The sequence below is a fragment of the Struthio camelus genome, chromosome 4 (genome assembly GCF_040807025.1).
Source record: "Struthio camelus isolate bStrCam1 chromosome 4, bStrCam1.hap1, whole genome shotgun sequence".
NCBI lineage: Eukaryota > Metazoa > Chordata > Aves > Struthioniformes > Struthionidae > Struthio > Struthio camelus.
Window position 1 is genome coordinate 83097862 of NC_090945.1, and position 12134 is coordinate 83109995.

At 36.0% G+C, this 12134-nt stretch overlaps 1 protein-coding gene across 6 annotated transcripts in view; it reads right to left on the reverse strand.

The window, feature by feature from the left end:
• The window catches only part of CTNNA2 (catenin alpha 2), a 475578-nt gene that overhangs the window by 451230 nt on the left and 12214 nt on the right, over nt 1-12134 (reverse strand). The window contains exons 1-2 of one of the 6 annotated variants that reach the window (XM_068943745.1): nt 11490-11602; nt 9188-9318 (exon numbers count right to left, since the gene is read on the reverse strand). The exons of 3 other annotated variants lie outside the window; for them this stretch is intronic. Coding sequence is in view for 1 of the 3 variants with exons in the window: in XM_068943741.1 (XP_068799842.1) it covers nt 9172-9247 (76 nt within the window). In the remaining 2 variants the exon portion in view is untranslated. Of the gene's footprint in view, nt 1-9171; nt 9319-11489; nt 11603-12134 lie in introns of those variants that run through there. 2 more of the 6 variants (XM_068943741.1, XM_068943744.1) reach the window with 2 other exon arrangements.

Below are 12134 nucleotides of genomic sequence, written 5' to 3' on the forward strand. Positions count from 1 at the left end.
TTCAGTGGCTTCAGTGGATCCCCTGTGTTAATCTGGTATTTAGGTTTTCAGACAAACAAAGTAAGAAATATCTTCACTGCTATAAAAAAAAAAAAAAGTCTATTTAAGAATATCTGCATATGAAGGTTTAATGTGCAGTGACATGCAAAGGCTTAGGTATTATAATAACCCCTCGTAAGGATTCTTTACCTTTGTTTTAACATGACTAAAGACTATTAATCAAATCAAAGGCTTTAACTAGCTATTACAAGTCTTTTCCACCACAAAAGTCTGTGTGCCATAATCAATTTATCTATCTGTGTCAAGAGAATCAGTTTATATGATGGTACTGTTTCGTTTCTTTGGTAGGTACTGTTTCTTTGGTAGGAGAGGATTTTTCAGCCTCTTCAGGCACGCAATCCATTACTTGAAAATAAAATCTTTTCCCAAGCACCTTGCTTTTTTTTTTTTTTTTTTTTTGGGGGGGGGGGGGGGGGAACGGACAGATAGAGTGATAAAAATTGCAAGCACCACAAAGATAAGCCGACAATAATGAAAATAGCTCAGCCACAAAAATCTAAGTCACTTGGTAAACTGGGCCTGTTCAAGAAAGTTGTATCATGGAATAAAATTCAGAAGTATAAAACAAGAAAAAAAATGGCTACTTCTAAAGAAAGTGGAAATATTGTGAAAAGTAATGACTAAAAGGTTTGAAGGATCGTATGGGAAATGACAGAACTGCCATACTGCATTCAATCCCGGTATTTAGATTTTACAGCACTCACCAAGAAATTAGAGAAGGTATAGAAGAAGTAATGTGGCTTCCACAACTTATGTCTGGATTATCATGATCTGTTTTGTTATACAGGTATTATGTTGGGACTTCTTTCTATGTCTTCCAATCCAAGCTACACCTAGGTCTTGCAGATATTTCACTCCTATTTCATTCCGATTCATCCATATAGCTGAAGCTATATAGCTTCCTCCCCTCCCCTTTTTGATATCATCATCCTGCATCCAACTTTTTGTACTTTCTGTTAATGACAATCTTACTCCATCATATGCAGTAAGGAAACTACTGCAAAGATACTTTAGTTTTTGGTAAAGTTGATGCTTTCTTGAAATTATTCCACTAAACCGCCTTTCTGCATCACATTCTTCGCCTTTTTTTTTTTTTCCAAAGCTTTTTACAACTTTACTACCAACACCTACTGGGCTGTAGTTTAATGAGCCTTTCTGCAGCACTGAGTTTCATCAGCATCTACCTATTCCTCACCATTTCCTCCTATTCCCACACTGCTCCGAGGCATGCTGACACAAGTATTTGCTCAGGTGCATAACAAACCTGAAGAAACCAGAAAAAACATCTAGATCTAAAATACACTTTTTTTTTTTTTTTTTTTTTTTTTAAGGAAAGCTAATTTAACCCAGACCAGCTATGCCCAAATAGTTAAATCAGCATAGCTCAGGAGGTGGTGAGAATGAGAATGATCAACACTGCTAGCTTAGTCCTGGAGCTAAACAAAATACTAAAACTAAGGCTTCAGCAACAGAAAGTTGACTGCAGCTGCAAGCGTCCCATACGGCAGCTGACTAAATTGTTACACAAGTAGCTTCACACCTTCTCAAAAACTGCCCTTGACACTTGTGATGAAGTTATTCAAAATATCTGTCACTTCATTGCTTTTTTTTTTTTCTTTTCTTTTTCTCCTTCGCTCTCTCCATCCCCTCCTAGTAGTCTCCTTGGCTTCACCACCCAAAGGCACTTGACAGTGGTTGGGTTGGGTTGTCACCACTATGCTTTACCTTGCTGGTCAATACCAATTCTATGTGCTTCATCTGCCTAAATCCAGCTGTTGTGTTTCATTTTACACATAGAGATTGCGTCTATTTTTTTCAGATATTTACATAGCACTTAGCACAAACAGAATGAGATCTTTGTCCAAGACTCTAAATCAAAGGTGCTAAAATAAACAACAATCAACCTCCCTTTTCCTCTCAAAAAAAAATCATAAAAAAAATCTTCAGACATATGCATGACAAGTGCAAGGTGAAGTTCTCTTTTTTTCCACCCCTACATTTTTGAAAAGTGGAATTAAATCTGGAAGCACCAGCACAGTGTTAAACATAACAGATCAAGTTCTTCCCACACTGACAGAGATATATGAAGGGAAATAAAGTAAACAAACAATGATTAAAAAAAAAGAGAAAAATAATTTGTTCCAAAATTAATAAATAGATGTTAGTATTTAATTTATATGGAATAAAAAAATAAGACATTGTACTGAAGTTTGAAATGAACTCTTTTATAATTGTTGCTCTCTTTAAGCATATCAATAGTATTAAAAGAAAAAATAACTATTGGAAAATATTTTTAGTCCATGAACCAGACTAATTTTTCCTCATCATAAAGAGAACACTAATTTCCTTCTATCCCAAAGAAGGGTTTGACTTTTTTAATGCAGTTTTTGCTAACTGCATATCTTCCTGAAAAGGCTGAAGGCTGTTTGGAGAGCATTTATTCGCAAATAAAACTTAATTTGTAGAACATGGACCTTCCATGTACGGTTCCTATAATGAGTAAATTAGTAGGTGAGATAAAATTCTGAAAATGGAAAGACTGAAAAGCTTTATATGCTTTCTACAATACTACTGAAAGAGGCGATACCATGTTTAAGTTGTTCATGTTTTTATTCGCACCCTCAGGCAAGCCAGCAAAAACTCAATGAACAGTGTGATTTTATTAAATATATTCATAATGAACAATTTTCTTCTCCTTTGAAAATAACTGACTTGAAGGAACATTCCAGTATAAAGACTGCCATCTGACATCTGCATACTGCAGGTTTTTCAGTTCACACAGGATTGCCTATTATTGACTGAAGGTGAAAGAATCACGAACAGAGAAAGAGAAGAGGGAAAAAAAATTAGCCTTAAAAAGCCAGGAGCACATGAATTTTTAACAGATGAGAAAAGTACAGCAACTTCGTAGGAATTGGTGGGAAGGCTGCTACCTTCAGCTTCAGGAAGCTGTTCAGGCATCCCCTTTGCTGAGCTAGTAAGGGGATGCTCAGGACACCCATTGGCTTCACAGAAATCTGCAATCATCATAGATTAGAAACTGCCTTGATTGCAGCCATTTGTACCTAGAAGTAGGATAGTACTTGTCTTGTGAAACCACACCATGAAATGGCAGAGAGAATATACTTAGCTTTACAGATGTAAATCTGTGCTCTTAAGAGGGACAGTGCAAAAGGGGATCAAACAAACATACAAAAGTAAATCAAGTCACTCGTCTTTGTCTCGATTCCACCATGGAAAAAACTAGCTGACCTTCTTGAAAAGTCAGAAAAATCCATATGCCAGAAAATAAGCAGAATTTAAATAAGATAGCGTTTTATCTCTCTTACATAAACAGACCTGGAGAACAGTGCTTGATCCTTAAAATATCTATCATTCTACAATCATACTTCTGGAACCAGTAAACACATATATATGTAAACACACACGGATATAGATTGTACAGTTCCAGGGATACATGATTACATTGCCAGATATTTAACTGAGAATCTTCAAAGTTGATTCATCTGGAAAAGTAACAGTCATACCCACTTGATCAAGTTACTTTATTCTCAGGTACATTTGGTTCTGCATTACCAAGTATTTAAGATTTAATATGAAAATTAAGAAAATTACTCTTGAGAGAACTGCAGCTTAACACAGAAAAAAGTTTGAGGTTTATCACAGGAGGTTCTCTTTTCTCTGTGCTGGGACACGTTAAAGATTTTTTTTTTTTTTTAAACTGATCTTATGGTACTAATCTCAGAAGGAAACCAAATTTCATCACTAATGGATCTGAAAAGAAACTGGAGGAGCAATACAGAAGAATTACAAAAGTTAACAATGAAACGAATTAATGCTCCTTGGGGTATGGAACTAATCACTTAAGCCAGCAGTTGTACCTGAGGTACAGAGGACAGCAAATGTGAGACCAAATATTAAAAAAAAATTTAAAATGTAGGATGATTTAAAAGAAAAAACTGCTTGTTGAATATCACTCAATTTTAGTGCCTGTTATTATTAATTGCATTTATTTCTTCTAAAACATCTTTTATTAACCCTTCAGTGCCAGAGAAATCTTTCCTGTGAGAAACCTTTGTAAGCTGCTTCAAAGTTAACAAAGATGCACAGAATTTCCTTAGCTTTTCTGCTGGACCATACGCTCTTTGATTGTACCTTTTCCATGTCGATTATCTACTAGCTGCCAATTGTCTGGAAGGCTTCTTGCTTCCAAAGAATTTGAAATGAATTCGTTGTTACTCTTCATGTCCTTAATATTTTGGCCTCTCTCGTAATATTTTGAAAACTTGCGCATTATTTGGAGGATACCTTTTCTAAGGCCAAAATAAACAAAAAATTTTTAGTGTTCCTTTTAATTTCCTTTTAAGCATGTCTCCCCGTATGTGTAGTTCCCTTTTTGAGATTAAGCACTAGTATAGTTAATTGGGCTTTCCCCCCCACCCCACCTCCTACTAGTATTTGAACTACATAATTTGATCTAAACCTGAGAGACTTCCTGACTGTGAGGGTGACAGAGCATTGGACCAGGTTGCCCAGAGAGGTAGTGGAGTCTCCTTCGCTGGAGATATTCAAAACCCATCTGGATGTGATCCTGGGCAATATGCTCTAGGTGACCCAGCTTGAGCAGGGAGGTTGGACTAGATGATCTCCTGAAGTCCCTTCCAGCCTAAACCATTCTGGGATTCTGTGTAAAACACGTCTGATCACGTCTTCACTAGTAACGGCTTTAGATAGCTCTTATGTATTCTTCAGGATCAGGAGTCGCTTTTCCTCTTCTGGGATCCCTGACTAGCAGCTCAATAAAACAGTCTATGGACAGACAACTTCTGCCCTGTCATTACTGTGCTTTTCCTACCTTGTGACAGAACTTTGGTCCATAAGAATATTTACTATATTACCTATTAAAACAGTTAACTCACTTATCTACCTGGAGTCTAAGCCTTATGGAAGGTAAAGCACAACCCCACACCATGAGACCTTGCCTTCCCTATATAACTTGTAGAGTATCAGCATTCCATGCACTGATTTTCTGTCACTACACTATTTGTATCAATATCCTTACAGGAAGCCTAGCTCGGCTCCTTTATTTTATTTTTTTTAGGCCTCTAATATTTGTATAGAGACATGTATGTTTTGTTCAGTTACTTTCTGTGCCCTGAATGCTAGATGTTCAGACTGTTCTTCATCGTTTTCCACTTGAGATTTTTCAACTTCTTTCTCATCCTAGGTGACTACAAAGTTCTTAAGATTTCAGAGAACACCACTAGGAATATCCTAATCTTCATTTTTTCTACCTCACAGCCTTAATTTTCACCTCAAGACTTATTCTTCTCTAGAAAAATCAGTACGCACATGGACCTTGAGTTGCACGCTGCTTCTCAGCAGTCCTAGAGAGACTACCTGGGCAGCTTGAAAGGACTTCCACCAGTGTCCTCCCTCAACAGGAAAATCATCACACAATTCTTACAGAGATGTAAGTTACCGCATGGGAGAACCTGGTTTCCCAGGAATCTGTGCAGGAATCCACATTGACTTACACGTTCATATATAACTTGGAAAAAAGGAGGTGAACAGTGAAGTGACTATTTGCTAATAATAGAAAAATATTCAGAATATGCCAAAATTAATTTTACTACACAGGACTGCAGATCGACAGGGTGCAAAAAATGGCAAATGAAATTACATTTTTCACAACTGTAAAATACGGTACGTGGAGAAAAGCAACCCTACTTTACATATAAAATGAGGGTCTTGAAGTTAGTAATTACTCAGGAATGAGATTTTGGAGTCAGAACTGGAAGTACTCTAAAAAGCAGTTCTGCACCGTTTTGGTCAGGAAAGGAAGGGGCATCAGTATGCCACTGTAGTCGTCTCTGACGCATCTACATCTTTAATACTGTGTACACTTCCATCTCCAAAACAGTCTGGTAGAATTAGAAGAGGTATCTTTAAAGGTTCAATTAGCAGAGGCATTGAATAGTTTCCATATGAAGAGAGTCTAAACAGACTTCAATATTCAATTTTCAATATAAATCACATAGAAGAAACAATTAAAATACACGTAAACACAAACAGCATGGAGAAAGTGAATATAACGGTGTTGTCACACAGCATTTTATATAAGAACTTAAAACCTCCTAATAAATTCTTCAGTCATCAGGCTTAGAAGCATCAAAAAGGAACTCGAAAATTCACTCGAATTTGTGGAACTAATTGCAATCAGACGTTTCAGAGATGAAGAGGGTAACATTAATGAGGGTAGCATTAATACATCTGTCCTCAATTAAAAAATGTTGTTCAGAGGCTACCTTGAGTCTTAGGAAATCCATAAACAGCTACTATTGAAGGCTAGGATGGAATAACCAGAGAAGAACCAGTCAACACAACCTCTGTGTTTTCAGTCACTGTTAGAAAGAGAATACTAAATGTTATTACAAACTTTGCCTATAACCACTATGTTTAATGTTATCACAAAGATTTGCAGAAATCTTTGTAATATAAAGCAACATACATTTGGATTTATTTAGACCTTGGCATTTCATCTGTTCCATCAGATCAACTTACATTTCTGCTCAAATCCTATACTTGACTAATAAGCAGCTTGTCAAAGTGTTAGAACAAAGAGCTTTGTCAAGCTTTTGCGATCCACAGTTCAATATTAAACTTCTTAGGTACCCTAGTGTTTGCATCTAGCTTTAGGTGCTCCTTAGGTATTGTCAGCGGGGGCGATTCCAAAGACTACTCAAAATATTTAGGGCAGATATTGTTAATCATAATAAAGTTCTACCAAATCCAAGTCATTCGAATGATTTCAGATTTATAAATATGTGAGAGAGCACTTCACGAGTCTAATTAAAACCTTCCTAACTAGTACTTCTCTTAAAAGCAAAAATATATGAAAAAAGGAAAAAAACATACAACATACCATAATTACAATAAAATACATGTTCTATTCACAAAGTAGGATTCCATTCACAAGTGTACTGGGTTTTATTCTCAACAGAAGATGACTCGCTGCATGTCAGCTCACTTCAGTCTTCAAACATTTTGTTCAAGCATATACAGCAGAGTTACATTAATTTGGTTAGAAAGAAGGTAGGCTTTTTATATATATATATATATATATATAAACTGAAAGCTTGCATATGATAGAAGAATTCTACTCGTACTTGAGAGAAAAAGAAAAAAATACATATTTTGATTGGGATTTATCCACGTCTCACAGAAAAACAGAGAAATTATAATGATGAGGAAGTATCACTACAGGAAAGAGAAATTATCAAGTAAGTTTGGCCCAAAGTTAGAGGGAAATAACCAATTACTGGTAGCTACTCACCAAGATTACTGTTTCATTTATATACACGATATAAATAACTATACTGACAAATATACCAAATATACCAAACATACCAATATATATACAATATACCATGAAAACTGAGCTGACATTTTAAAACAATGGACTACTCATGGCCAAAATGAAATGGAGAATATTGAAAACAGTAAAATACCAAGAAATTAGTCCAAATCTTTCCTTACATTCCATTTTATGTTATTTGACAGGAAGCCACCCAAGCAGCTCTTAAAAAGTGAAAAAGTTCTATTGCACTTTCCACAGAAAGTTCTTCAAAAGTTCATCTTTCATCTTGTCTTCCTAGCCAGCACTTTTTTCAATTTAATGTTATCTCTTAAACATACCAGTATTTTAAACTATCTTTATTTTTCCTGCTTCCTAGTTGCATATGGCAGCATCTAATCTCTCTCTCATAAATCAGAACTCTTTCTACTCATGTTTGCGCCTTGAGTCAAGCCACTCCCAGCAAAATCTCTCAACTACCTATTAACTCCCTATTCCGTACATAGCAAAAGTTCTGAATTTCAAAGGAAACAAAGAGGAGGAAACAAAGATGACTGTAAGAAACAAGACAGCTTCTTACAGTAACAGAGTTCTCCAAATGTCTGCTTCCTCCGTTTTCCTCAAAAGCACTCAGACATAAAGACTCATGTATGATTTTCCCTCTTTTAGGGTAGAAAGAATTCTATAATTCCCTTAAATTAGGGCACACGCTACAGCCTATGTTAGCGGCTACGGCTATGCATCAGATCTAGCCGATCCCAACATCTGCAGGCCTTACTTCTCTAAGGGGATTGTTAATAAAAGCAGAAAGACTATCTTTTCAAACTGAAACCTCAACAGTTTAATCCAAACAGCAGCAGATAGGAAAGAGTGCATTAAGATTAAAGAAAAGGAACAATACACATATCGGGGGCCCAACCATCCTGTGGTAATTATGAGATAACTTTATTTCTCCTGAATCTGCAAGAAGCTGAAGAAATCCCATCTGCTTCCCCAATCTCCAGAGAACGGCTTCTCAAGATCTTAGTGTAAGCATCCTTTTGATCTGCTAGTTCATCAAGCTGGCAAAAACAACTCAAACTGGTGCATTAAATTGGCACCTTTACACTTAATAGTTCAAGCATTTTCTGTAGGTATCATGCACCACATTTTCTTGAAGGCTGCTTTTCTGAAGCTAGGATACAGTTTTCTTCCTTGCTTCTTTAAAGCGCCAGGTTAAACCAAACATAGACATTAGCAGAAAATGTCTAAATACAATATAGTCATAACATAATAATGAAAAAAAATCAATTCAAAAACAACAATAAACTTCTTTCATCTGGCCACATGATTACTTGGAATATAACAGAGACCAATTCCAGCCTACTTTTCCCCGTCTTTTATTAAATGAGTTTATGACAATTCTACTCCGATGCCATTTGGTGCAAAATTTCCCATCCATGAGATCGGTATATCCAGATCCCAAAGCAGTCTCAGCTAAGGTAAGGTGAGGTGTATCAATCGCAAGAACTTCACCAATATGACAATTAGAACTTCCTATAGCCTGAATCAATTAGTTGATCTCTCCCAGCCCCAGGTTAACAGTCTTTAGTCTGTAATTAAAAAGAAGGAATAAGAACTAGTAAGAGTTTTTTCTACATTTCAAATCATATGGCTCTTTGGCTAAAAGAAAAAGATTGCTATTTTCAAATGACATCTTTGTTTAAAACTGACCACAAGTTTATAACGTCCCAGGAGATTACCCTACCCCTCACCTTTTTTCCTACTTACTACTGCATTATGATGGATAAGGTTTAGATCTGTTCCTTGGTACATGCCACTGTTTGACATCTAGATGCAATTTATTCTGCAGATGTTCAATGCAGACAAGTCTCCAAAAACTGGTCACTTCAGCTGCAGGCCTGCAGACAGCAACAAGATAAAAGCGCTAAAAACCTGATCAGAAAGGGCTCCCATTTTCTTTGTTCCTATTTCAAAGAATGGGATAAATCAGAATCCATACAAGTCCTGACGCAGGAGGAGACCTGCTGTGCTGTGGGGAAAAAACAATTTTCTTTCTCAAAACCAGTTCAAATTATGTTAGCTTAAAAATTCCATTTCATTGTTTCTGATTTATCATCTCTTAGATTTAAATGGAAGTAGAAATGAGGGTACTCTATCTTTTCATAATGTTTACGAAATTGCACTGAAACAATTTATAGTGCTGGACTGTGACAGCAGTCATTTTGGGAGAGGAACGATAAAGCAAATAGTGATTTAACATCAAACACACCTCAGTGAACCTCAGGTGACTACTACTAGAGAAAGAAGAACCATCACCCCTGAGGAGACTGCATCAACCTTCCCCTAATCTAGGTGGTACTGATTTGGCAGAAGGGCGGCAAAAATCCAGGAGTCAACAGAACAAGAACTCACAATGGATAAAAAGTGACATTCTTTCTAGGGGACAGGCAGCTGTTGCTAAGAAACTGTTTACAGACAAAGAGTCCCAGATCCTGCTGGTATATCTAAAAAAATTAGGTTCTTCTTGGCTCTAGGTAGGGGAGGTCTTTACTGATATAAAATCCTCTTCATATTTGCTTTATTCTTACCATTAATAGTTAAAAACACTTTACAAATGCTGTCTAGATGCTCTTCTTAGCCATGATAGCATATCCTCAAAGGCAGAATTACAGATTTTGCAACAATCAAAGGTACTGGATAAACTACGTGGATTCACATCACAGTATACTCTAGAGTTCAAACCCAGGCTCCAATCTTAGAGCTGTAGGAGAGAACTGCTATCAGAGGTGAAATCAATAGAGGGGGACAAAGGTGCAGATAATCTTGTAATCCACCTCTTGATTGCTGTGGGGTAAAAAACACAGAAATGAAGAAAAGAGCACGTCAACAATCATACTACTTTTAAGATGTATAATGACATCAGTTCTGCTAAAAAGGAAAGGCTGTAACACTCTTGTCTGAAGCCATGAGGGAACAGAGCTTGCCTTGATGAGGCGAGGGCTGAAGCTGACCATTTTCCTCAAGGAAAAGGGTCCACATTGCTCCTAAGGACCTAAAACAAAGTCACAGTCGTATTTAGCACTCACTGCACAGAGGGAAAAAAAATCAATTAGATCAGAGAAGATGGGAAAGAAAAATTATAGCAATCCACAGCCGTTTTTCGCCTGCATAAATAATCCAAGCTTGAACAGTTTCTATCATATAAATAACTACATTTATAAGAAGCCTCAAATAAGAAGGTTCTTACATCATTATTCACTTAAGAACTACACTAAAAATTCAGACAAATCACTGCTTTCCAAATAAAAGGAAATAAAAAGCGCTGTTTGTGGTAATATATAGCTCATTGTCAGCATTCCAAATAAAGTCATTTTTTCTCTTCACTTCAAAAATAAATGTAGTGCGGACTTGTTCTTATTTAAATTAAGCAAATCAGCCAAACGAATACAAGAAGAATAAGTGCCATTACATGGAACCTAAAATAGCAAAATCTAGACGTGACAAGGATAATCTCAAAAAACAGAGTTGATATTTTAAAATAAGTACCTGTCTGGTTAAAACTTCAGGGGTAGATCTCAAAAAACCACACACACCACACACTTAACAAAAGACATGTTCTGAATAGTGGCAACTTACGATCACTATACTACTCAGTAGACAGCAAAAAAAACAAGGATCACAAAGCTTCCAAAGCTACAAGTGACAAAGAAGCTCTCTTAGGACATATAAGGCATATGCTATGGTTTTAAGGGTTATCACAGTGTAAAATAAGCTCAAAGCCTGTGAAAATTGTTAAATTCCCTTACTCAATGCATGGCTTACCACAGAACAAATGTGGCTAACTTGGTAAGATCCTACTCATATGCTGCAAAGTCGCATTAAAAAAAAAAAAAAAAAAAAAAAAAAAAAAAAGAGTCTTAACAACTATGACTGGCCAATGACAAGGTTTTCTTTCAGCTAGGAAGGAAGACACCATAGCTTTAGTACATCAGGCTGGATATATTATTCACAAATTAATCTAAAATTACACTTTTGATAAAATTCTGTGTGGTTATTTTTAATTATTTACCAAATTAAAGATAACATGGTCCATTTCCCAAAGGCTCATACAGCAATAGAGGAGAGTTCTGAAGTGTGGAGAAGAGGCCAGGCTGATTTTTATTCGTGCATTTCTGTGCTTATCTACATGGAAAACAGAATTATTTTCTATTTAGTCCTGTTGGGTCTCTCAGACTTTAAAATAACTGTTCATAAAATTGCAAACCTTCCCCATGAAAATCAGCAACTAAAATAGCAATAAGATAAATATTGGATTACAGCAACTCTGAGCAAGCCTGGAGTAAAAAAAAAAAAAAAAAAAGCATCTCCAGACATTCCAATGTCTTGAAAAGCTGCAAATAAGATAAAAGGCAAGGAATAATAGATTGCACTTTACTAGGACTTCACTACAACGATAAGCATTTGCTAATATTTTTCAAATACACATAGAGCTCTCTTTCTTTTTGCTTTAGAACAGAACTTAAGCATAAAATAACGCAGCAGTAGAACTGCTGATTACTATAACAAGTAAAATACACAGAAATTCCCTGAAGCATTCATAATTTATTATAATAAACAATAATTAAAAAATAAAAAAGTTGTCTATTTTTCAATCTTCTCACTGTATTTCACATAACTGGATTTTAACACATTCAAATACCTTTAAAAAAACTGC